This window comes from Engraulis encrasicolus, chromosome 13 (genome assembly GCF_034702125.1).
Source record: "Engraulis encrasicolus isolate BLACKSEA-1 chromosome 13, IST_EnEncr_1.0, whole genome shotgun sequence".
NCBI classification, from domain to species: domain Eukaryota; kingdom Metazoa; phylum Chordata; class Actinopteri; order Clupeiformes; family Engraulidae; genus Engraulis; species Engraulis encrasicolus.
Window position 1 is genome coordinate 48,600,830 of NC_085869.1, and position 27,713 is coordinate 48,628,542.

Below are 27,713 nucleotides of genomic sequence, written 5' to 3' on the forward strand. Positions count from 1 at the left end.
ATGGGTTATTGCTTAGGTTTCCCTACCACGTTTTACTGTAGGCCTAATAGACCCTATATTACCCGAACTGCGAACAGATATGCCTATCGTCTTCCTTGAGTTGTTGAGTTGTTGAGCGCACGTGTCAAGTCGAGCCATAATTAGTAATTTGCAAATCGATCGCAAATGCTGAGAAAACTCTGCGTAGCTCGTCAAAACAGATTATATTAATGCAGGAAATATAGTATCTGGATATGAATAGTAGATATTTGGGGAATATACAAAAAGGAATAGACAAATAGCCCAAGGACGGATTATTTTGCTGCTATGTTTCACCTCTGGGCAGTGCCAGATGTAGACAATAAGAAAGTTGTGTGTGGAGTATATTTAAATGCCTTCTGCATTCTGAGACTTTGATGACGAATGCCAGTAATGGGTTTACTTATGTTTCCCTCCCACTTTATAGTAGGCCCTATATTACCCGAACTACATACAGATAGAGTCTCACGAATGCAGCCATCAATCGCCTGCCTACGCATTGGCAGAGAGGGGATGTCGCGCTGAACTTTTTTTGTAACTTTGTTTAAAACTTTTAGCGTCTCAAATGAGTGACTGCTTTTGTCTGCTGCAGGTCTACTAAATTAGTAATGCTTGCTGGTATCCACCAAGTGGGAAAGTTACAGGTGTATGCCGCGTCCATGCTTGGAATCGATAAGAGAACCGTTAGGTAAACTGCCAAATGATTCCATGGATTTGAGACGCACAGAACCGGTTCTCAACAGGAACCAGTTCTCGGTTCCCAAGCCTAGTGCTGACTCAAGTGCATACTTCCCTCTGCTGCTAGAGCACAGATCTAGTCATCTTGAGGCCTTTTCTGTCCTTCATGGCAATCCTCATTATGTTGCAGCACCATGCAGGTATTCTACCGTGATCGCACATAAAAATCTTCACCCCATGCTCCTCACTTTTTTAGACCCACAATGCCCTTCCCCCGACCCTAAGTTCTTGGTACTGGTGTCAGAGTAGTATTGTATGTGTTGTCAGAATTTAATATAATATATTGACCACATTCATACATAGTTTATGTATGGTACATTGCGAGTATGAATGGTTTTATGAGTTTTTGGGGCACCCGTGGCCTAATGGTTAATGTGATGGACTTAAGATCAGATAGATCAGGGTTATAGGTTTAAATCCCACCCTTCCACTGCCTACCGCACTCGATGATTGAGGTGCCCTTGAGCAAGGCACCTACCCCCATACTGCACCAGGGACTGTAACCAGTACCCTCTAAATAAGTGTAAGTCGCTTTGCAGTGATTCCGGAGAAAGTGGTTAAAACAGGTTGTAATCTTGAAAGAAAAAATCTAAGTGAATTACAAAATAATGTGGTATATCCTCGTAGACAAAGGTCTTGACTTTTCAGAAATGCACAAGGCCAATCTCCCCATTTTGATTTTTTTTTCAGAAATCAGGTTTTTTCCCGATCATACCTTGTTTTTTGTCAACACCGTCAGACACAATTAAAAGCAATAAAAAGTGTATTGATTTGGTTGCATATGTATCTGGAGATTTTAAGTGATTATGTGTGTTTTTTGGTTCACACATACGCCTTTAAATGTTGAAAATTCACTTTCATTCTATTTTAATATTGTTTCATGTGTTCTAATTTAAAAATATGTGCTGTCAGACAATGCTTACTTAATGCCTAAATAGACCAAACAATTTTTTATAATTTCACAAATATTGTTGTAGGCTTAAATTTGCTTTTACTTTAATAATTCAACAACTCCAAAGGAACATTTTGTAAGCACATTAATTTAAAATGTCCAAAACTCCTTACGGTGGTGACTTAAGAACTGACGGTGGTGATAGTAATCTGAGGGTGGTGAAAGTGACCTAGTTATTACCTACATTTAGCAAAATAAATAGCCCTCTCAAGTCAATGACATCTAGCATAAACACTTTATTTTTGTGTGTGCACAGTATGTTTGTGCGTGCACAGTATGTTTGTGCGTGTGTTTTTCTTCATTTGTTAGATACTCTAGGACAGTATTTCCCAACCTTTTTTGAGCCAGGGCACACTTTTTCCCTTCAAAAAATGTGGCGGCACACCACCAACCAAAAATGATGAAGCAATGAAAACAAATTATAGTAGCCGCCTAACAATATAGTCATTCTTATAAAAGTGTCTTGAATAGCAATCAAATAAACACAAAAATGTATTTTTTTTTAATAATCTTTATTATTATTCTGTCCAAAAGCATTCTATTTGCAGGAATACAGAAAATAATGCTTATTCTGACAGCAGCAATGATATTTAGGAAATATTTCACTGTTACAATATGAATATGCATGTTTAATATCAATCTCTGTTCAATGCCTTGCAAAATAGAACGTTTTCTCTGCGTCTCCATCTACAAAACGCACATTGGCCAGGAGTTGCGCATGTCCACTAATATCAGCCTCATCAAGTTGCAACGCAAATTTCTCACGGATACGGATATTTTCCAAAACCACACTTTCGATGTCAGCAGACATGTCATCAATGTCTGGAAATTGTGTTATTTGAGAGAGGGACTTTGGCTATTTCTTTAACCGCTTCAGGTCTAAGCATCTCATTTACAATGGCTTTGCATGCAGGTAATATTAGTGTCTCTGCCACTGTGACTTTTTTGATTTAGCTACAAATTCAGTTACGTGGTATAGCTAGCTTTAAGGGTTCTCTCGTTTACCTTTTTCCCTCATAAATGTTGCTTGGTTCTCTGTTTGCTTACGCAGGCCAACAAAATAGTCTGCACTCTTGTTTTGTGAAGGGTGTTACATACCAAGCACAATGGAATCGGTGCCGTTGCATCCCAAGTACAAGTACCGGTAGTCCTAAATCCAAATGAAACGTAACTCTCTTTGTATTGACTCGAGCTCACGGCATTTGGCTTTTTTTGACAGCTACTACAATGCATTTCGCTACCTGCTGCCACCTAGTGATAAGGAATTATCACATGATTAGCAGCAGACACTACATAATGACATATAGGCATAATTTGCTGATAATAATGAATTTGTTTTTTTGTTTTTTTTTGTTTTTAAACAAGAATTTTCCATGGCACACCTGATGATCTCTCACGGCACTAGTGTGCCGCGGCACAGTGGTTGGGAAACACTGCTCTAGGAAGTAGGCCTAGATTATTGAAAATGTGGCATAAATAGGTTTTAAGTTGTTCAAATCCAAAGTATAGAGGTGTATTATCATAGATGAAGGTCTTGGCTGTGCAGTGAATATATTGGCCAAGCTCCCCATGTTTTACATTTTTCAAGGTCACTGAGATATTTAATGCATTATATATGATGCATCAGGCTTTAAAGGGAATGGAAATTCCAATTACATGACCATTGAAAAATGACTTTTAATGCATTTACAACTTTTTTTTAATTTAAAAAAGTTGTCAGACAATTTAATTTGAGGATTATCTTTAAATATTTAGTGAGATCCTGCCATTTTTTAAGCCTATCCTTGTTTTAGCAGGACCATATTTTACATTTCCCACAGCCTGGTTGGGTGATTTTTTAAAATCTATGTAAAAACATAGCTGATCGAATGCTTAACAACCTATTTATGAGGGTAATATAGATTATTATTCATTTTTTGATGTGTAATTTGAATATATGGGTCCATTACTACTATTGGACCATTTCTCCATTCACTTCAATGCATTTTTTACGAGATCATAATTTCAACATTTTGCATTACATTTTCAAAATTGCAAGTAAAACCTGTTTCTTAAGGCAATATCTTTGTCTTGAAGTAAAACAACTTGTGTGTTTTGTTAAACGATCGTCGTGGTATGCTTTGTAAGTTTCCCCTATGGCGAAATGCATTGATGGCTGACTTCCTGCCACCGCCGGATGGTGCTTATTTGTTTAATCAGTTTTAGCACGATCTCTCTGCAACACGGTGTAAAAATATAAACTCTTCCTTGATTAATTGCACAAAGCAAGTGTTCAAATTAAAGGATGTAGAGTTATATTTCGGAAATTTGTACACAAACCTTTTGCAATTTGACGATATCTCAGCGTCGGTCAGGGAAACCGCTTCTACTACATTTTTGCATTTTTCGCTGAGCTGTGATCAACTTGTTGTTGACCGCTGCTCTCTTGTGGCGGTTTCCGTGTACTGCAGGACGTTTGGAAATGACACGCAGGATGTTTTTGAGATCTATTTTTGTGTGTGTCAGCGGGGAGAGGGCTTTGAATTTGATGCATCAAATATGATGCGTCCGGCGCGATAGGGTTAAAACTTGTCAAACACGTGCTTTTTGTGAACTCCATCAGATGTCACCACCGTGAGGTTTTGTGACAAAAAACCCTCCAGATGCACCTCAGTGTAGGCTAGAGTATAAGTTTGGATCACAATTATTATTAACATGTCTGGTAATGTTTCATTAACTAGCACAATTTAGTAAAATATGGAACAAGATGATGAGCAGAACAAAATCTGACGGTGGTGACATCTGACGGTGTGAGACAAAAAAAACACTCTTTTACATATTATTCATTTTTTGCTCACATTAGCCACTTCGTTTTCGGTTTCTTAGGGCGCTTCTGAAAAAGTATATACAGTCAATCCGGAAAGTATTCACAGCGCTTTACTTTTTTCACATTTTATTATCTTACAGCCTTATTCCAAATGCTGCAAATGAATCTCTGTTGTCAAAATCCAACACAAATTATTCCATTATGACCATGTGAAAAACAAGTTGTCTTGACAGTTTTGAAAATTTAGAAGTGGTTGTGGTATGCTTACAAATGCTAACTGTAGCTTACCCGGCCAGCTAAAAACATTGAGTGATCAAATGACAATGCGGGGAAACCTATTTGTGTCAAAGAAGTCCGTAGTCCGTTTTTATACCAATCCGTGGTAGTCATAGTATTAATAAGCATGTAGGCTCTTTAAATGAAGCAAAAACGTAGACGTTGGAAATCACAGCAATCGCCGCCATGTTCCTCTGAAAATGTTGTCCCCAAAGCTGAACCAGAGAGTACGTAAACCCGCTCTATATACAGTATATCACGAAAGTGAATACACCCCTCACAGTTTTGCAGATTTTTGGGTATATCTTTTCATAGGAAAGCATTACAGAAATGTAACTTTGACACAATGATTAGTGACCTTTTAACAACATATTTAACCGCTTACATTTCTTGTTCACTCAGAAAAAAACAAAATACAGCCATTAATGTTTGAACATGTACTCACAAAAGTGAGTACACCCCAGATTAAAATCCGGCAGAGAAGGGGCTATGTTGGCTCGAATCGTCTCGAAATGAAACGAAATGAAAAGGGATGACAAGGGAGGTCATCAGTGTGCGTTTCAACCTTTCTTTGCATTGAACTTTTAAATTTTGAGTCTGCATCTGGCTTAAATAGATTGGTGTGAGATTTGAATGCAATCCTATGGAGAATATCATGATCTGCTTCAGTAGTCACAGTGCATGATGACATGCATGTTTCTTTTAGGTGTATTTCAGATTGCCAATGTTGACAGCATTCATGCATCCCCAAACCATGTCAGTCCCACTACCATGCTTGGCTTATGAGAGGATACACCTTTTTTGTAAAACTCACTTGTTTACCACCACACATGCTTGACACCATCTAAAGCAAATTTGTTTATCTTGGTCTCTTCAGATCACACGACATGGTTCCAGTGATCCATATCCTTGGTCTGTTCATCTCTCCTGAGACCAAGATAAACAAATTTGCTTTAGATGGTGTCAAGCATGTGTGGTGGTAAACAAGTGAGTTTTACAAAAAAGCTGTATCCTCTCATAAGCCAAGCATGGTAGTGGGACTGACATGGTTTGGGGATGCATGAATGCTGTCAACATTGGCAATCTGAAATACACTAAAAGAAACATACATGTCGACATGCACTGTGACTACTGAAGCAGATCATGACATTCTCCATAGGATTGCATTCAAATCTCACACCAATCTATTTAAGCCAGATGCAGACTCAAAATGTAAAAGTTCAATGCAAAGAAAGGTTGAAACGCACACTGATGACCTCCCTTGTCATCCCTTTTCATTTCGTTTCATTTCGAGACGATTCGAGCCAACATAGTCCCTTCTCTACCGGATTTTAATCTGGGGTGTACTCACTTTTGTGAGTACATGTTCAAACATTAATGGCTGTATTTTGTTTTTTTCTGAGTGAACAAGAAATTTAAGCGGTTAAATATGTTGTTAAAAGGTCACTAATCATTGTGTCAAAGTTACATTACTGTAATGCTATCCTATGAAAAGATATACTCAAAAATCTGCAAAACTGTGAGGGGTGTATTCAGTTTCGTGATATACTGTATATGGCTCTGAACCGGCTGTGGCACTGTGCCGCCTTGTGGACACAATAGGGAATCACAATTCAGAAAGGTATCACGGGTGGACGGACTGACGGATGGACAAAGCCTCTTATAGAGATGCGTGGGACGCATCTAAAAACTATATTACGACTTATACCATTATTAAAGCTAATATACCATTATTGAAGGTGCACTGTTTCATATTTTAGCAGTTTCTTTCCAGAACTAATGCTGCCCATTCACAAATGTTACCTCTTTCACAAATACTAACTACCACCATCAAATTATAAGTATTCATTATGACTGGGAAAATTGCATTTTTCATGCATGAAAAGAAGGATCTTCTCCATGTCCACCATTTTGAATTTTCAGAAATATACATTTTTAGCAGCAAAACAAACTGTACTTTGGTCATAGTAGTTTATTGTTTAAGGCCCTCGGTATGCTTGCTGCAGGATACGCATGCGCAGGCATGATTTGTGCATAAACGCATTAACATGCGTATTTCATGTCAATTTTGCGTGTTAGACACGTACTGCAGCCAAACGCATGTGTGTTAGTTGCGATATCTTCAAACTCGCTGAGTGCGATCGTAAGAAAGACTGCACAGTTCCATGCCAGTGCTTCAGGTGAAAATGACAATGATGGCATCTTTTAAGAGCGTCTCATTGAGCTTGTCCGAAACTACAAACATTTGCGATCATAATTCCCCATTGCACTTTGAAAAAGGAGCATGCAAAGGAGCAGTATCGTCTCCCTTCCCGGGGAGTCCTCCTTTTTGTTTTGTTTTCCTTACAGTCTGTGTTCCCAATTTCCGGATCGCAATGCTGCTGTCTCTGCTCCCTGGATGATACCGCTGGTATTTTGCATGTTGGTCTACAGCTTTTAAAGCAAGCATGTTCTGTCGGTTGCACGTGGTGACGCGTATAATTTACGACTCGCAGCAAGCGTACTAAGGGCTTAGTAAATATTCATGAAAAGATCAAATTTGCCAATAGGTTGCACAGTTTCAATGAACAGCAAAGTTGCAATACCTATTCTGGCCACCATTCTACACAGTGCACCTTTAAGATGCTGTCTCATCTCAGTTCAGTAGGTGGTGTCACTGTCATTTTTTGTGTTTAAAGGTGAACTATGTAATATTTTTAGTAGTTCATTTCCAGAATTCATGCTGCCCATTCACAAGTGTTACTTTTTAGTAAGTAACACTTACTAATACTTACCACCGCCATCAAATTCTAAGTATTCGTTATGACTGGGAAAATTGCACTTTTCATACATGAAAAGGGAGATCTTCTCCATGATCCGCCATTTTGAATTTCAAGAAATAGACATTTTTAGCTGCAAAAAATGCTGGACTTTGTTCATACTAGTAAATATTGGTTTATTTACATACTTGTTAATATTCATGAAAAGATCATATTTGGCCATATGCAGCACAATTTCAAGGAGAAGGGTAGTTGCAATACCTACTCTGGCCACTTCTTACACAGTGCACCTTTACACATTTTGCAGGGGCTTTCATGCTTTTATTTGAGAGGACAGTGTAAGATGGGAATAGGAAGTGAGACGGGAGAATCAGGAAACAACCAGAGGTTGGAATCCAATCAGGTTCCTGGCATAATACTACAATGCCTTAGCTATTTGGGGCACAGCCAAGGTCATGTATATCATTTTTGACATCAAGATGGTACTGGTCAATAGGGGGACTGTGGCTTAAAGGAATGCTATGCTTATGCATTGCTGGAGAGGTGGCAGTGATGGAAATCAATATTACAACATTTTCAGCTTACCCTTTTAAAAAAGTTCTTAGATATCCCTTCCAGAAAAATCAAGTATTTATAACACCTGCTACATGTAGACATATCTTTGTGGTAAAAAAAAAGTACTGTAGTGTAGGGATAAACTCTGAATGTGGATGCTTAAAGGGGTATGCCACTATTTTGAGGCTTAATACAGTTAAAATCGTTGGCCAGGGTTTATATAGGTGGTAAAATGTCTTATTTTTCATGTAAGCCGTTGTCTTGTTTTAAGACAAGTTAAAAGAGGGAGCATGTCGCTAAGCTAGTGAAAGTCAATGGATCCGTGTAGCATGTAGCAATGCTACATGGATGCATTGACTTTCACTAGCTTAGCGACATACTCCCTCTTTTAACTTGTCTTAAAGCAAGACAACGCTTCACATGAAAAATAAGACACTTTAACAACTTTATAAACCCCAGCCAATGATTTTAACTGTATTAAGCCCCAAAATAGTGGCATACCCCTTTAAAGGAGACAGGTCAAAAGTTGAATAGAAATGTCCAATCCTGTGGTAAGACAATTGTGCACTGCCTGCATAATTATCCACTCTTTTTTCATTGAGTACATTTGAAATAATCCAAATAGATTTCAGTTTTCCTCACATTCAAAAAGTTTTATTCAAACCTTCTGACAAAACATTAAAGGGAGATCTAGTACCAAGAATCCATGATACGCCTCATGCTCATGAATCTCATGTTGTGGTATCCCATGTTCCTCCAGTTTCTGTACTCTCCAGGAGGGAAGTACCACTGTCTTCCTCTGTAGTTGGGATGCTCATACATGAGCCAGTGGCCATCCATCACATGGCAAGACATGCAGTGGTTCATACGATAGCGATCCATCATGTTGTCACAGTCATCCATACACTCATGCATCTGACCACCGAAGTTCTCCCTCTCGTAGATCCTCATTCTGTAGTTTCCTCTGTACTGTGAATTTAAGAACAGACAATCATCAAAAACAAATTATTTGCTCAATAATTTCACTATCCCCAACAGAATTAAAATTGTACTTGTACTGTGTATTATAAACTTACCATGGGGATATGACGGCAGGAATGGATAGAGTTGTTCCAACCCCACATGCTCATGTAGTCAGGGTACTCTCCCCTTCTCATGAAGTACTGCATGCCCATGTAGTTGGACTGGTCGTACATCATCCAGCAACCACTGTCCACCCTGAAGGACCCACAACGGCTGAGGTAGGGGGAGAAATCAGCACAGTCTCCCATGCACTCCCAGGAACGGCCCCCAAAGTTCCTGTCCTCGTAAAAGGTGATCTGTAATAGATTAAAAAAAGAAATTTAAGAAATATATTTACCTATACTGTATCTGATATCAGATTTAAAATTCAAGACTAAGAAGTGTCTTAAGATAAGGACACGTCAGCTAATTATTTTCTTGAATGTATGTTTCTTGTAATCTTTTGGACATTTTATTTTAGATCTAAACTTATTTTGTACTGTACGGTATATCTCAGCTTTTGTCTATTCTCATTACATTGTTATGTTTTATTACCTCTGCCAAGGAGGTAATGCTTTCAGTCTGTTTGTTTGTCTGTCAGCAGGATAACTCAAAAACGAATCAACAGACTTGGCGAAACGTTGTGGAGTTGTTAGTTATGACCAAAGGAACAAGTGTTTAAATTCTGGTGGTGATCCGGATCACCAACCGGAACCAGGACCTTTTTAAAGATTCATCACCATTGCTGGCCTATAAATCGAGACGCCCCTAGTGACCACAAATTGAATTGTGGGACAGGACAAAAAAATCCAGTTTCTAACTCCACAAAAAGAAGGCAGAAAGACTTAAAATGTAAATGGCGGAGGTCTGCGCTCTCGAAGTGCTTATAGTTCTATTTAATTTTTTTCCCATTGGTATTCTCCAGTATTAGTAACTTCTCCAAATGAGATCACCCTCTAATTTGAAAAGTGACAATAAAGACTTCTACTACTCCTACTTACCCTTCCCATTCCATATACTGTAAAATATAGCCCTGCCAAATCTATATGATATATAGCATATTTCTATTGTGTAAGGGTACTTACCCTTCCCATCATGGTGACGGTGGCAATGGCTGTTTCTCAGGACAGAGTATTTAGTAATGCACTGACACTGTGTCCACCCTTAAACCCTTACATTTATACCTGGCCCATGTAAAGAATATGTCACCCATTGTGCTTTAACACCCTGACCTAGCAAAAAACACACCATTGGATTGTTTTCAGGGGGAATACTAAAGGTTTTGTTTTTGTTCACACTATGTGCGCTTCTGTAGCATGTGTTGGTATTCTTCCCACAAAGGATGAACAATTTTCGACAAAACATTGTCCTAAAACAAAACCCTTAATTCCCAGTGTTTGACTTCTGGTTTTGATTTTTTGGGAAAAATACATGTTTTTCAAAACGTTCATTTGTTATCATGGGAATGCATGGCACAGACATTTAAAACATGCAAAGTATCAGTCAATGTTACTTGTTAAGATGTGGACATAGTAGGAAAACGAGTACAGTAAGAATGACTACCTAAACCCTGGTATTATTAATAGAAATTAAGGCCTGTGGTATATACACTCTGTCCATAGTTCAACACTTAAAAGTAAAAAGCTGCATTACATTTAATTTTACTGGGCTGTGATTTTAACGACATGGTATCAAGATTACAACTAGCAGGGCCAAAGGTGGCCTAATGGTAACTTAATATGGTTGTCTGTTCGAGGCCCAGACTAGTAGAATGAATAAGGGTTGGATTAATAGATCATTTACATTACTTTTTGTACTCTTTTTCTATTAGACTATTTTTATTAATCCTGAGGGAAATTAAGGAGCCTGACAGCTTACATAAATACACAAATACAAAACTATAAGTTCATCTCCTTCAGAGAACCGGGGTTACCACGTAACCTATAGTTTTCTTTCAGTCGACTTCACTTGACATCTCACTATGGGTATATGCAAGCTCTCCTGATTGCAATGCCAGGATTGAGGACAGGCCAGGGAGCCACACCGCTGGCGGCTTCTTCATACCTTCCAGGCCATAGCGAATGACAAGCACCCAGAGGAGGAGGCTGGATCAGGGGTCTAGACCCTAAGCTCTATGACCAAGCAGCCCGACCTGCATTGTATACGGGGGGCGGCAGGCAGCCTAAGGCTCCTAACTCTAACTCTGCTGCACCCTTTGGGAGACTCAAGGCATGCTGACCATTTAAGAGAGCGGAAGTCCCGGGGAAGTTGCACACTTGCATCTGGCCGACCAGGGTGTCATACAGTCCAGTCACAAGGACCCCGTCCCTACAGTACAGCCCTCTTAAGCTATGTGTACACTACAGATCAGCTATGCCGATTCCGATTTTATGCTCAGATCCATGCTCAGAGCTGTGTCTGCAATATTGAGCAAAGAAAACAGATGAACATTTTTCAAACATTCAGTAGCCTGTGTCGACATTCCCCACAGCTGTGATTGTGCATTTGTTGTACCCTATCTCTGCCGAAAATGGTTAAAACAGCGTTATTTCGGTGCACCCCTCTCAATTTCGTCTGGACCTCACCTCACCTAAGCCCATCCCTATCACGCATGCCCCTTAGGGCGCATTGCACACCATGCAGACTGGGTGCGAATAATGATGCTGAATGAATGCTACCCGAGAGGACAATGATGATAAAAAATGCAATACACGCTGAATTAATACGCAGTCTATGAAAGAGTTTTCTGTCGCATTTATAGTCTTCATCGCAGCCACTAACTTTCTATCCGAGCCGACGTTTTTGCAATCTTGAAGTTCAAGTGTAGGCCTATACAATGTGGCCTGAGCTGAGCGAGCATTTCCCCCCTTCGCTTTCCTGCGAACCGGCTTTAACTTGTAACCACCATCTGAGATGCATGCATTGCATTCCCTTCTCCATAGCTTACAGAAGCACTCCAGCTGAAGAGATACATTATAGGCTAGTTTGAGTCCTTTAACTGCCTGCATGTGATAGTAGAGTAGAGTATCATTTATTCATCCCTGGGGGGAATTAAGGTGTCCAGTAGCATACATGCATACGGTACATAAATATGCTGTAGAGAACATGACACACTAGACAAGACAAACATCCTTACACATATATTAACCATGTATAGCTCACTCTTACATACATACAGCCCTCTCTCTCACTCACACACACACACACACACACACACACACACACACACACACACACACCAAATTGTAAGTGTCCACAGTGTCACGTGCGTTAGATGAGCGGCACTTACACATAGCAGCCAAAGTGACCACAAAGTGTCCAGGACTATCAGAAGTCAATGAGCATAGTATAATATCCATTGTATTCCTTGGAAAAAGATAGGGTCATCTCAAGTCGCCCGCTGTGTCGCTCCACACACGCACGCTTGAGCATAGAAAAAGGTAATCGTCCTGTAAGGCTGTGTTGGAGAATAAAAAACAGTGCAGTACAGTAAAGAATCCTAGTGCAGTGTGTAGACTCCAATTGTAGAAAAGGCAGAGGATAAGAGTCCAGGTAGAAGCACGGAAGGCATGCATATAAAGTGTGCAGGAGTTGTTTATGCAGTCCAGTCACCTATGACGATCTCTCCGTGTGTGAAGTTGATTAGCTGGATGGCCCTCGGGGACAATGGACCTCCGCAGCCTATCTGTCTTGCAGGAGATGGTGCGCAGTCTGCAATTGAACAGGCTTCTCTGGTTGTCAAAGACTGGGCACAGGGGGTGCTTGTGGTTGTCCAAGATAGAGTCCAGTGTACTCAGAGTCCTCATCTCAGCTGTGGTAATGAGAGCCTCCAGTTCTGTGCCTACAACCAGGGCTCTAAATTAATTCTTTCCTCCACCAGCCAATGGCTAGTAGATATTTTTTCTTACTAGCCAAAAGGAAGGTCAACTAGCCATTTATTTTCTCACCGAAATAAACCATGCGTTAATTATGTTGCTTTTAATTATTTTATTAAACTATTTCCTCAACACAGATAAACAATATAAACATTATACTCAACATAATTCACAGTTCAGTTTAAAATATAATTATTTACTTCTATTTATTCCATTTCATTACCCCCCCTCCATTATTTTCAATATTTGTATTACCTGCATTTCATTATTTTTTAATTCCATTTCCTCTGAAAACTGTGAATCACATCACACATGCCACTCACATACCAGACCTACACTAGACCAAACACATACAGACAGCCAAACACTACAACGCCTCATCACCCAAACCTCACATACAGTAGCCTATAGGCCTACACCTCACACAAACATAGCATGCCTTCAACACACATGCCACACACATACCAGACCTTTAACATACACTAGCCAAACACATACACACAACCAAACACTACAACTCACATCCCCCACACAGCATCACTCAAACTTCACACACGTATAGACCAAATACCATGGACAATGCACAGAACAGAGGGGAGGGGAGGAGATGAGATGAAGGGAGAGGAGAGAAGGACAGGAGAGAACACACACACACACACAGTGTTAATTTATGGGTGGTTGACGTTTAAGGTTGTAACACATTTTTTTCAAAAAACATATTCCAATTCCTGAAAAAGTTGATGGAGAAAAAAATGAAAGAAATGGATTGGTATTTCGCCCAATTTTTGCCATTTTTGGGGAAATGTGTCCTGCGGTGTGACAGCATCGGTGTGACATTTCTTTAAGTATCATGCAAGGATACAAGGATACCAGGGATTTATTTGTCACATTCACAGAATTAGGCAGTGAAACCATGCAGTGAAATCACAGTAGTCAGCCTGTACGAAGCATAGGTGTGTGTGGGTGGGGGTGGGTAGTAGTGTGTGTGTGGTAGGAGTTAAAGGAACAATAGTAGAAAGAGCATGGGGGATATGTTTGTGCAGAATATTAATAATTGTATTGTATCTTGAAAAAACAAGTAAGGATTGAGTTAACATCGCCTAAGCATGTCACATTACAGGACATGAAGTCACTCCACAGGAAATTCACTGCATTGTGGCCTTTTTAATCCTTTTGTATAGAGTTTTTCCTTCCATAAGATAAGAGCAGTCACACCACAGGACACTTTAAATGAACCTAAGCATTGCATGACAGAAACATTGCAATATGTTGACATATTAAGAGGTTAATAGTCACCTTAAATTTCAACACCACTCTCCAATAACTGAGCTACTAACTGGTTAGGAGCCTGTCTTTAAGACCCTTGTAGTTGGGCTTGTAGCTGCCAGTCCACAAACCTGACTTACATGTCATCCGGCCGGGCGCAATTTGTGTTACGAAATTGAACTTGTAATTAATATTACTGTATTATTGAGTTTTTTCACATTCTTATTTTTTAATATAGGCCTAAGGTTAATATTTATGCATATAAACCTTTACATGAATCTGAACAAAAATGTTTCTTCTCATCTAAGACTAATATGAAACATGATGTACCACATCTTCTTTCATTTACATTTGTTTTTAAGAGGAAAAATAATTTTGTAGGTTTTTAGCCAATGTTACGTAAAAAAGGGCGTCACGTCAACCACCTTTATGCTGTTCATTGAGTGTTCATTTATGCTGCTTGACACCTTTAAATACCTCCAGGATTAATACATGTTGCTTTACTCTACTACTATGGGCATGACAAGTAGGCTACTCGCCTACTCTACTGTATGTCTACATTAGACACCCAATAACATCACAGAGACCTTAGCTAGCTGACTTTGTTAATTTCATAACGTCTGTAGTTTTTTTATTTCTTTTTTTTCCCCCACTTACTCGCACATCCATGTGAAATCCTGGCAAGATCTTTGTAAAAGCATGGGTGTTATTAGGAAACGTATTTGTCAGACAACTTCTGACAGCGCTGACACTATCCTGACAGACAGCTGTCCTGCTACTCTGCCCACAACGTTTTCGCTCCACCACCACCTCTCCATTTCACAGTTACTATTACTTGCATTTGTGGTAGTTTGGGGAATTTAGGACAAAATTTGAGTTTTAGGGCCCCTATCAGGGATTGTCCAGGGACCACCATTCAAACTAAGCCTTAGTCTGTGGCATACTGTGTGTGCGTGTGGTAGTGGTGGCTGGTGTTTCTTACCTCTTAATGAGATACCTGGGCATGGTGAGCTTCGCACGTCTGTCTATCTGTGGGGATATTGTTGTATCAAGTGCAAGTCTCTTGTTATTTTCAGGTGCCAGCCTCGGTCTGTGTGTGTTTAGGGTGACCATTGGTCCATTTACGACATCCGTGTGTCCTCTGTCCTCTACCATCCTCACCTTGTGCTTATGGCCTCGAGATGCGAGGCAACATTATTGACACAGACTAGACTGAGGGTGCGTTCGGAATGGAAGGCAGTGATTTAGTTAGGTGATGAGGCGGTCGTTATGAACGGCACTAACGAGTGCGCTGCCCTGCGCATTTAATGTTAAGGCGATTCTATGGTGGGAGTTACGTTCATCACATTAGCGTTTAGCTTACGCATGCTATTTGAGCGGCGAATGACCGCCAGACGGCGGAATCGTAAAATAGGCTATAAATAGATCTAGCAACCAGTGTTAATTTTGACAGGATTTTTTTATTTAGTTTTAGTTTTAGTCTCTTGACGAAAATGTAATTTTAGTTTTAGTCACAATTTAGTCATCTAAAATTCATACAATTTTAATCGACGAAATCTAAAATCATTTAAGTCAACTAAAATATTACATTAAGTTCCTGTTGTCTACACTTCTCTATAAAATTGTCAAACTAAAATACCATTTGGGGAAATCAATTATTAAAATTACATATTGTAATCATAAAATAGCCTATTGTCAAAAACTACCAGAGCTCTAAGCCAGTGCGTCCAAACAAAATCATGGCCGCGACACTCTTAAATCTCTGTCGATATTTTAGAAAGACTTCAGGGGAACGTTATGAAACGTTATGAAAAAATACTTGTGGGTATAGGGCTACCAGTAGGCCTAATCAAGAGCGCCGCGGGGTACAGTAGCCAGGTTACTGTATGCAAGCGTTACAATGGCACCTGTTGGAAGACGTCTCTCTCTCTCTCTCTCTCTCTCTCTCTTTCTCTCTCTTGCTCTCTCTCTCGTGCGCGTCTTGCAAACTGTTGCATATTATTTGCTTGATGCAAAGTTGTGATGACATAGGCTACGCGCTCTCGTTGACATGGTTGTGTGTGTCCATGCATGCATTCGCAAGACGTTATTGAAATAACGCATGTGAAAGCGTGGAAGGGCCGTTCACTTCCTATTTAGTGTCCTTGACTGAAACAAGTCACAAAACTCCACACTTCCGAATCCTTTGCGATCGGCACTAAAGTGATTCTTATCAGAAGGCTTGTGCCTACGCATAGACCCTTAAATTACAAACATCAGCGAACATTGAAAAAAGATCAGACAACGACCGTCGGGTAGCTGCATGAAAGCGACAGGGGTTCCGCAAAAATGCATTGTTAGAGAAAGAAGTTTACTACTGTGCGACAGCACCACCACTATTTCATGACTGCATAAACTTCTTCGTCATGGATAGATGGGCAACAATAATTTTTCCAGGCAGGATTGCACTGAAAAGTAGGCTACTGCTGTTGGAGATCATGTTGGTGTGCGGCACGGATGCTGCCTGTCACTGTGTATGCGTGTGTGTGTGAGGGAGGGGAGGAGGGAGACGCGGAGCAGATGAGGGGCGCGACTTGCAAAATAACAGGCAATTCTTTTTCAATGTCTCAGTGACATATTAACAAAAATGCTTCCTATTGGTTTTCGTCTCCGGTGTTATTGTAGTCACATTTTTATTTTTTTGACGAAAATATAAATCAATATCGTTATATTTTTCATACAAACGCATGCTGTTTTTTTCGTCATCGTTTTATTGTCGTCAGGGGAAAAACAATCGTTAACGATAATTATGACGGAAATATTTCGTCACGAAATTAAAACTGCTAGCAACCGCATATTTACATACTACAGTGTTGATTTATCCCTTCGATTCTCAATATCTACGTACATAAGTGTCAAAATAAAGAGCATTATAAGGTAGTAGCTTGGGTGGTAGCCATGTTTGTTTTCAAGTACCCTGTTGAGAGGGAGGTGGTGCACAGCATTTTGGGGATGAGGCAGCTCCAAGTCAGCATCTGATGTTGTCCTCAGATATCCTCGTTATGCCCACAATTGCAGTGAATTGCAGCAATTTTTCATTTCGAATCACACTTGATGACTCAATGTCCAGTTAGCTCACTGGAAGGACAGCTGCCTTTCCCGTTTTGAACGGACCTAGACAATCGGTCGTGTTTCCAATATCTGCGGCCGCCATTTTACTCCAGACTTCGCACAGAAAACTGTATTGCTGTGCAGCTTAATGTCGGGGAAATCTGCATGCAATTTGTGTTATTTACGGTGCATAGCCTAGTCTATGTGAAGCACATTAACTGACTATATGAAAGTTAAATAAGGTAGCTATATTATTTTCTACTATAGTCTGTCTCCTATTTTTTTTCCTGCACTGGCAACACATAGTACAAGTAAGTCCCCAAAATGCATTTACGCAGACGCATCAAACAACTTCGTAAACAGGGCAAAGAAAGCATCTTTCTGTACGGGTCGGGCGCTCTCTGTCTGTATTCTGGGCTCATGTTGTTGCTGTGGTTACCCAAGCGTCTGCTTTTTTTTTCTCAGACCTCATTGAGCTTTTTCCCCCCTACAAACCGTGATTCAAGCGAAAGGAATTTTTCCTCACCCCTGATGCCACCAGGGGCCGCATCTGAGCGCCCAATCTCTGTGTGACTATCTATGACTTATGCTAGACCCAGCCACTATGGACCTTACGCATCTAAGAATCCCGGTCCTAACCTACGTTGACCCTATGACTCTACAATCTCTTTCTATCTCTTCTTCCTCTGCCTTCCTGCTATCTCTGCCTCTCCTCTCTTCTTCTCCTTTTAAATCCACCTCTAGCAATTATGTTTTTTTTTCTCATTTTTTAAGCACTTTGAGTTGCATCCCTTGTATGATACATTGCTATACAAATACAATTATTATTATTATTACTATTATTATTTTTCGCTCGGTTTTGACGGCTTTTATTAATCTCTGTGACAAGTGTGTGCCAGCTTAGAAACAACAACAAATGCACATGTAGCATCGCATCCTTATTTCAGGGGTTTGTTTCTCCAAAGCGTAGCAACTTGAGTGGCTATCAATGGGAAATTGCATTGCAAACAACAAAGTACCTAACATAGTTAAAGATGGCCTCTCAACGTCATTTGATTAATATTGCTGTGTTCCCCATTGTTATTGAATGTGTTACGCGTTGGTCCTGTTTTAAAAAACGTTCTGGTTGCTTTGTTTCAAGCCGTTTTTGCAAGCCAGCAATGTGGCTTGTGGAGAAACGAGAGGGTGTTCCGTGTTTTTCGTGGAAAAGCGTCTCTGATTGGCTCACTCTTCCTGCTCTCGTGGAAATGCGTCTCTGATTGGCTCAGTCCTCCTGTTCTTGGATAGAATGTAATGGGAAACAGAGTCGCCACTTCTCCGGGTGGTACTGCACTATAGGGGCGCCAACGGAGGCGTGCATGCTCCATTCAGGGCTGTGCTCTTTCGACAGCGACCCCTAGGCGAGCTACAGGCACGGAGCAACCAAAGTGGGCTTGCTGTATGGATGAGGCTTTGTACTGTGTGTGTACCTGAGAGTAGCAACCAGCCGATAGCTAAGCTAAGCTAGATTTCGGGCCACCAGATGTTGCTTGTATTGAAAACAAGCAGAAAAAAATTACTGGACATGTTTTTAGAAAAATGGGTCGACATAAACCTTTGTGGCCAACGCCTTCTTTCGACGTGACGAAACACAGAAAGGCTTTCGTGATTCGCTCGTTTCTCTGCATTATTGATGTAAATTGGGAAACACCGGGAAACACAGCCAGGCGAGGTGACGCACCGCTATGAGAGCCTTGCAAGAGAGTTTAACTTGGGGTGACCGTCCGATCTTCAAAAGGAGTGAGTAAAACTGTGTTTTATCGGAAGTTGGCCTTTAACAACTGGTTTCGAGAAATGCAGCCCAGCTTTGCAGAGGAAATCAGGTAGTCCCACGCTGAATGAATCTGGTGGTGATCAATGGTAGAAAAGTTACTTTTTAAAAGTAGTGCTGAGCTCGTTACTTGTTATCATACAAACAAATCAGAGTGCTAAGCGCTGACATTGCGAGTTGACACTATTCGAAACGAGAGGAGAAAGTAGGCGGAATAACTAGTGCAGATTGACATCTCCGAAACGGTGAGAGGCACTTTTTTCGAGGCTTGTCGGTTGACATGTGGCTTAACTACAAAAAACCCCCGCATTTAATAAGGCGTAGCAAAAAGTAGGCCTAATGAGCATCTTCTGTGGCTAGGCTATTGCCTGCGAAATGCACCAGGCACCAGTCATAGGTGGTTTTGGGACATGCACGCTGTACAATAGCGCGAGCTCGGAAAATGTGTCAAACTGCACTTGTCTCGGAATTGGAGCACTCTGACATTGATATGCCATATTATTAAATGCACACACAGTTCACCAGTGCTCCTCAACGTCTTCAAAACTAGTGCAACTGTGAGAAGGACGGGACACCGCGACTCACCTCTCTCTTCCTCCTAATAGATCTCTATTTGCGCTTATGCGCCCGAGAGAGGGAGTCATATTTATCTCTCCAATCGCAAAAGTTCACAGACAACGGTGTTTCGTTACCATCTTTTTAGCAGTAACTCGTTAGGCCAACTCTACTTTTATCAGAAAAAAGTAGTTACATTACTGCAACCCAACACTGATAATTTACCTTTTACGTACCCCTAGAATGGCCTATTTTTACCTTTAATTGACAAAAATCCCTTCGCTCCCTCGACCGCTACGCTATAATTTCATCCTAGCTACAACCCTGAATAAGATAATGGGTGCATTCCAATATGCGACCTTGCGTCCTCCACTTGTGCTTGTGGCCTCGCCCGCCTCCTGACCCCTCCTCCGTGGAGAAAACAATCCTCGCTGTCAGCCTAGCCAAAACAATTTTTGGGGGACTATTCTACATTCACCATCCAGTTTGCAAATGAGAAAATTACTTTACAATTGAGCTCTTGCAAGATATTGAAATATAATGTTGTTGTCAGTGATGTCATCATGACATACTACTTCCTGGTACGAGGCCACAAGCACAAGTGGAGGACGCAAGGTCGCATATTGGAATGCAGCCATAATAGACATGATGATATAGACTACTACGGAAAGATTCACAATTGTAACCTGAACGTCTCTAATACAACGTTTGGTTGGTAGCACTGATGATTCCTTTTTCGTAATGAAATTTGAAAATCCTTCATAGAAAATCTTGTTTAACAACTGAAACTGTTGCTGGCAGCTGAGTTGGTCTGAGGCAAGATGGCAGCACTGCGTCTTGATTTCCGCCTACTGTTTAGAATGACTTGATTGTTTGCTCCAAAGAGGCGGTGAGTCAGCGAGTCGTAGCCATGGACACGGCGTGAGGAAGGGAGGTTGGATAGCTAAGGGGTGGGGATAGCTATGGGGCCAATGTGTGAAGTGAAAATCACTTTCACACAGGCATATGGTTGTAAAATGTAGAATGCATCTTACTGATTTTGTTGTGAGTTCTGGAAATTCAGCTTGGCAATTGGTCCAGTGGGGTTGTGTCTCAAACTAGTTCCTTCTGACAGTCTGTTGACAGATCCTCTTCTGTTATTGTTAAGCTTGATCCCAATGCTTTATCATTACTAATACCTAGGGGGGAATATGCATTTGGCTGTTGTAAAAGGTTGTAACACAAAAATGAAAATGTCCCAGGATCACAACCTGTATGCCATTATCATTGTTAATCTGAAATTGACATAATATCCTAAGTAGATAAAATAGCTTCATTTCAGAGGTGTTTCAGTCTTTAACCCTCTGAGGTCTAATTGCCCTTGAGAGGGCAATTTGACATGTCTCCAAAAACAAATCTGTAACTCTGTGAGTTTTTGTCATTGAAACATAGAAGTTACACCATTAGAAACCTCAGACCTTCCAGATTTCATATATATATATATATTAAATAAATTATATAGCTGGCCTAATTTAAAGAAAGTGAAAAGAAATCTTCACATATTCTGTACTCTCTGCCTGTAGCAGCGATACGTATAGCTATTCACATGTAAAGTACCGGTGCTTGAGTGGCTATTCAGAGGTGACAGCACGCCCCTTTCATCTAGGGTAAACACAGCCATGCTCCTCACTTGGCCACAGGAGAAAGAGAGTGACAGGGGGGGTGTTATCAGAGCACATGGAGATTGACAGGGGGGTGTGGGCCATTAGAGGTTTTTCACACCTATCTCATTAGTATTCAAATGAGACAGGCAGTGGCCGGACATAGTGTTTCTTTTTTGCATTTTGTATGAAAACAACAAAACATTTCTAAATGCCCTTTTTACTTTTATGCAGCCAACACATTTGTTTACAAGATTCAAACTTCAAAAGTCTTGGCTAGATATATTTATTGTGTGTTTTCTTGCACTTTTTGAAGACCTCTGAAACCTGTTTTTTTGTACAGTTGTGTTTATACTCAATTTAAATAAAACATGTTTGTATGACACCCAATTTTCTTTCAGATTTTTTATTGTCAGGCTTTTCAGAAAGCAACCATATATTTCACTTTTGCATAGATGCTTACTGTTAGTTGAAAATACTTGAAAATGTCAGGGTGGTGCAAGCAGCCTAAAAGCCTCTGAAAGGCCTTAGACCTCAGAGGTTTAATATGTTTCACTTGGAGTTTCACCCCCAGTGTAATCCTACAAGGATTGTTTGCTAAAATGTTTTTGAGAAACATATACTAATTTTCTAGGTCTAATTTTCCCACTCCAGCACACTCACAAGACAGGCAAGTTTCTTTCCCACTCCTGCCCTCGCCCACCGATACATATAATATTTCGGGCCGCTCCCGCCTGCACATATTTTGATTTGTGCCCTGCTAAAATCTTGCATTTTCCCCAAAGTGCTCATGGCGTTTCCATTGTGCCCCACCAGAGGTTCTCTCACAATGTGTACAATGATTTCACAATAGGCCTATGTTTATAGTAGACTATCATTTATTGATCCCGAGGGAAATGTAGGTGTCAAGTAGCATACATACATACATACATACATACATACATACATACATACATACATACATACATACATGCATACATACATACATGCATACATATATACATATATACATACAGAGGAAGACACAAGGACATTACACACAACATTGCACATATATTCACAGGGTCAGATGTCAGATCTCACTATCCCACTTACATACTCTGACATACATACAGCCCTCTCTCTCTCTCTCTCTCTCTCTCTCTCTCTCTCTCTCTCTCTCTCTCTCTCACTCACACACACACACCAAATTAAAAGTGTCCACAGTGTCACGTGCCTTAGATGAGCGGCACTGACACATAGCAGCCAAAGTGACCACACAGTGTCCAGGACTATCGGAAGTCAATGAACATAGTATAATATCCATTGTATTCCTTGGAAAAAGATAGGGTCATCTCAAGTCGCCCGCTGTGTCGCTCCACAAACACACACACACACACACACACACACACACACACACACACACACACACACACACACACACACACACACACACACACACACACACACACACACACACACAGTGATACAAGAGGTAATGTACTGTTTACTGTCAGTGCAATAAAAAGGGCCCAGCTAAAGCAGATATGTAGTCCTGGTTGTTTGGGACAGCAGTCAATAAGAGTTCACGGGTGTTGAGTGCTGGGACTTGAGTGTCAGCAACCTCCAAAAGGAAAAAAGAGTGCAGAAGAGTGTGCTGGTGTGCAAGTGTGGGGTGGTTGATTATGCAGTCCAGGCTCCAATGATGATCTCCAATGATGAGAAAGTACAACTAGTAAAATAAACAGTAACAGCAATTTGAAGTTAGAAAACAGCTTGCCTGTCATTTTAATAAAAGGAATACAATTGCACCTGACAGAGTGTGTCTTGTGCTGCTACACTTGTCCATGGAGGAAAAGAATGTGGTTCACCAATGTGGGCTTCTGTAAACTGTTGATGCTTCAGAATACAGCCAATGGCCGCCGGCCACAGATACCGTGCAATGGATGCTGGAACACAAAGCACATGACGTGCCCATTTTCTCATTGTTGGAAATTAGTGACAATGCTTCTTCCACCAGAGAACATATTTTGGGCTGTTTGATCCTTCTCCCTTGAGCTTGGCTTTTAATCCTATATCTCTATATCTATGTCTAGAGATTCCTCCGAGTAGCTTGTAGTGCCTGTGTCTTCCCATTCCTGAAGTTCCAGAAAAGTCACCTGTTTTGACTCTGAATCCCCCTTGGCACCTCAGATATTAAATCTTAGGTCATTTACAACTTATTAATCCCATGTAGGACCAGGCTATTAGGTGATAACAAAGTCATCCTGCGCTTTACGCAGGCAGATGCAATAGGGATGAGGAGGGAGTCCATCTGATCTACTTCACTTTTGTGTATACTCTTTATTTTGTCGTACTGTTTTTCTCCAGCAGAATGGTTGTAATGGCATCGCATTGTTGTGAGACAGACTACATCACATCAACAGTTGAATTCCACCTGGTTTTGGGAAGGGCACAATTTGAAAACTAGAAAACATTGCATTACTGACAGTTTAAGTTTAGGGATGGTTTTGGGAAGGGTAAGATATAATGCAGGGAACATAGAACCCTTTTAGTAAGACCGGGGAACATAGGACCCAGGGACTATAGGACCAGGGGAACATAGGTATGCTCCCTTGAAACTACGTAAGGGCATGCTGCTCTGTCAGTAACAAACACTATTTTCTTCCCCATAAACGCACAGTCAAGTCCATAGACTCTGAAGTTTTGGAACATTGAAGCTTGAATGTTTTCCCTCATTTTTGAAGTGTCTGCTTCAAATGTAGTAGCAAATAGCACTTTCACACAAGCGTGTATTCGAACTCGATGTAGTGGATGGGCCTATTGCAGCTGCTGTATCCAGTAAATGCTGTGCCATGTTAATACACCTGTTTTCAGCAATGCTACCATATGGACTAAGGTCAGCAGTAACAAAGTCTATGCATTTATCAATGATTTTGCATTCAATGTTCTTCTGCTACTGGGTGTTGGTTACCTGGAGGGACTAAGAAGAACTAGAGAACTAGACAGAGGAGGAAAAATGAATAAATAAAGACAATGAAAGGGACAACCGTCCAAAATAAAAGAAAATACCCAACAAAACAGGTGGACAGTCCCGGGCAACAACAGAAAACCACCTACAAAACTGACTGGCACTGAACAACTAAAGAGGTATCAGGGAATGGGAGAGATAAACGGTAAGGTAGATAAGACAACTAAGAGCATTGGAGTCTACTCGGCGGCCGGGACCTGCCACAAACAAAACACATTATGTTATAAAAGAGGCCAAATAAAATTAGGTTGGCAACAAAAATGTAACAAACAAAACCTCAGGGGACAACAGTGGTCACAAGGTCAACACTATTCCTGCTGTGATCCTGGGCCTTGACGGAAGCTAGGCATGAGAAGCTCATGCAATCCAGGGACAGATGACGACGGTGACTTACAGGGCTTGTAGTGCACCAAAACCGATGCAGGACGTGAGGGCAGGTGTCATTGACTCTGAAGAAGACATGTGAACGTCGAAACGTTAGTCTTGGCGCTTGCCCAATAAAACAAGTAATTTTCCACATCTGAAGATGCTTCGGTGATTCCTTTCTTCCCCTGCATTAACCAAGTCCTTTCCCGAGACGCACCAGATTGTGAAGTGCAGGAGCACGGAGGATATCTCTCTTTGCTACGTGAGGGCAGGTGTCTCAGAATTTCCACACAAAGTGATAGGCAAGGTGATGCGAGAATGGGCCGTCAAACCATGCAATCACCCATTAATGCCACAGTGTGATTCCGAGTGTAGTAAACGCAGAAGCAGGCAGCTTTCAGCGACAACAGTCTGAGTTCTAGTCTCACTTGGGCATTCATATCATCTCTGGTGCAATTTCTTGTTAACTCCTTCGCTGGTGCGAGTCATTTTGGGTTCCATCTTGGCTGTGGGCGTGCCCACATACATCCCAGGGTTCAATGTTCACTGTTCTGGTGAACTGTCTCTAGTGGGTTCTGGTGGGGAGTAGGGGAGCTAAGAGGTCCTTATGCTACTTCCTGACCCAGTGTGCGGAGCACAGAACGTGGAAGGTGGTTAGGGTTTGGATGCTTCCCAGCTGTACTGCGACAAGGGCACACGCTGGTCTGTCGTTCTACGGCCGGCGATGGAGGTGAGTTCGGTTGGGCCTCGGGCGCTGAGTCGCTCTTGGGAGATGCCATCTGGGCCAGGGTGTGTGGAATTGAGGGGAAGCTGGTACTGTCGGGAATTGCATAATATGGTAACACTTTATTTTAGGGACACATCTATTAGCACTAATACATAAAATATTAATGCATGTGTAAGTAACTTGTAAGGCATGTACTAAGCAAAATAAGACAGTTGTTAAGCATGTATTCACAAATGTCTTGTTCATGCACAATAAGGGATTTATTACCAATATAACCTTAGTAAGGACCTAGTAGACCTAGATTTCTATTTATGTGTAAGCAGTAAGGGCCAGAATACAATGTGTATAAGCTCCTGGTACACTGTGTGAACAAACCCTGAACAGTGTGAAAACAGATGTGGAATAAGGGTCCCTATTCTAAAGTGATGCATTGCTCAGCCCAGATGGCTTAGGGCCCCCGCACTACCTAGGGCCCCCACTCTACGTCCCCCCCCCCCGGAAGCAAAGTGTAAGAGCATTTCAGATTTTATTAGTCTCAGTAGGTATGAAGATCTCACTTATTCTACTCATTATGTTAATGAGTAATTGGAAGCACTATATAGCAAGGATTGGACGTAAAGTTATCAATGACGGTGGGTGGTGAGATGTCATTTTTTCATACACCAATTAGTTTTAATTGTAAAAACCCTACAATAAATGCAGAATATAACGATGAGTAATAGTTTGGAAGCGAAACTAAGCTATTCCTTTCTGATAAATAAGTTAATGTTTGAGAAACTTAGCTACAAGAAGTGCAGTGCATGATGGGTACGCCCTTAGTCAGAAATGCAATGCATGGCCAATGCAGCAATATTTCTGTTGTTACGTACATGGCAAATTGTTTGGATAGCAACTAAATTTCACAAGTGAGGGGAGGAGCTAAGGACGTAGGCTCAGAGCTGGGTAGGTTGTCTGTTGGCCTAGATTGCGTACCCATCATGCACTGCACTTCTTGAAGCTAATATTCTCAAACATTCACTTAATTATCACAAAAGAGTAGTTTAGTTTTGCTTCAAAACTATTATTCTAATGTTCTGCATTTATTTTGGTTTTTTTTACAATTAAAACTCAGTGGTACATGAAAAAAAATTACATCTCACCAACCCACCGCCATTGACAAGTGTATGTTCAATCCTTGCTATATATAGGCTCTTGTTACCTCCCTCTCATTGATATGAACAAGTGAAAACTAGATGACTCGGCCAGGAATGTATTCATTATTTGATATACCCTTACACTTTCTAGATGGGGGGGGGCTAGGTAGTGCAGGCCTGGGTGGTGTGGGGGCCCTAGGACTTTGGTAGTGCAGAGGCCCTGAGCCATCTGGGCTGACCAATGCATCACTTTAGAATAGGGACCCTTATTCTGCATCTGTTTTCACACTGTTCAGGGTTTGTTCACACAGTGTGTCAGGAGCTTATACACATTGTATTCTGCCACTTACTACTTACTAATAAATAGAAATATAGGCTTACTGGTCCTTACTAAGGTTATATTAGTAATAAATCCCTAATTGGGCATGAACAAGACATTTGTGAATACATGCTTAACAACTGTCTTATTTTGCTTAGTACATGCCTTACAAGTTACTTACACATGCATTAATATTGTATGTATTAGTGCTAATAGATGTGTCCCTAAAATAAAGTGTTACCCATAATATTTATCATTAATCAGATCTTATACTCAAAGTACACTTAGGGAATGTACATTTAAGGAAAAACGCTTAGGGAATGTACATTTAAGGAAAAACGGCTTTATTTTCTTGGCTTTATGTCTTTATTTAGCACAGGACAGTGAGAGAGTGTGATAGGAAATGAGTAGGAGATAGAGATGGGAAGGATCGGCAAAGGACCATCTTAGCTCATTGAGCCACTGTGCCCCTGAAATCAGATTGTTTTTTGGTACTTCAAGCTACCATCTGTACATTTTCCTGTTGACATACCTATAGCCTGGATTATGTGATTTTGAAGGTTGTACATGAATTATCAGAACACCCCAAGTTGAAATCTGCTATATCTGCAGTCGGAAAATACTATGGGTGTAAATCACAGCCTCCATGGCGATACGATTCAATATCGATATCTTATTATTCGATGCGATACGATTCGATTAATTTCGATACTTAAGAATGCCCCAAGATACAAAATGATTCGATTCGATTCGATTTTTTCCCCAATTACTTTTCCACTTCTATTAAGTTATTGGGCAGGGGCCAGCGACTCGATT

The 27,713-nt window shown here is 40.8% G+C and overlaps 2 protein-coding genes across 4 annotated transcripts in view; one reads left to right on the forward strand and one right to left on the reverse strand.

Annotated features, from left to right (window-relative positions):
* The window catches only part of LOC134461304 (gamma-crystallin S-1-like), a 383,074-nt gene that overhangs the window by 178,630 nt on the left and 176,731 nt on the right, over positions 1-27,713 (forward strand). The window lies entirely within an intron of this gene.
* On the reverse strand, positions 8,795-11,706 carry LOC134461291 (gamma-crystallin M2-like). 3 transcript variants are annotated; one of them, XM_063214102.1, is made up of 3 exons: positions 11,692-11,706; positions 9,181-9,423; positions 8,795-9,073 (listed from the first exon to the last, which is right to left on the reverse strand). In XM_063214102.1, the coding sequence occupies exons 1-3, from the start codon at positions 11,704-11,706 to the stop codon at positions 8,795-8,797; spliced, it is 537 nt and encodes a 178-aa protein (XP_063070172.1). The 3 variants fall into 3 exon arrangements, with proteins under 3 accessions (XP_063070172.1, XP_063070174.1, XP_063070173.1); XM_063214104.1 differs by lacking the exon at positions 11,692-11,706 and adding an exon at positions 10,192-10,227; XM_063214103.1 differs by lacking the exon at positions 11,692-11,706 and adding an exon at positions 10,108-10,116.

Bases quoted from the DNA above. Each gene is read 5' to 3' on its own strand.
- LOC134461291 (XM_063214102.1), bottom strand. The intron at 9,074-9,180 runs GTAAGTTTATAA...TTAAATTCACAG, and splicing joins CCTGCCGTCATATCCCCATG to TACAGAGGAAACTACAGAAT.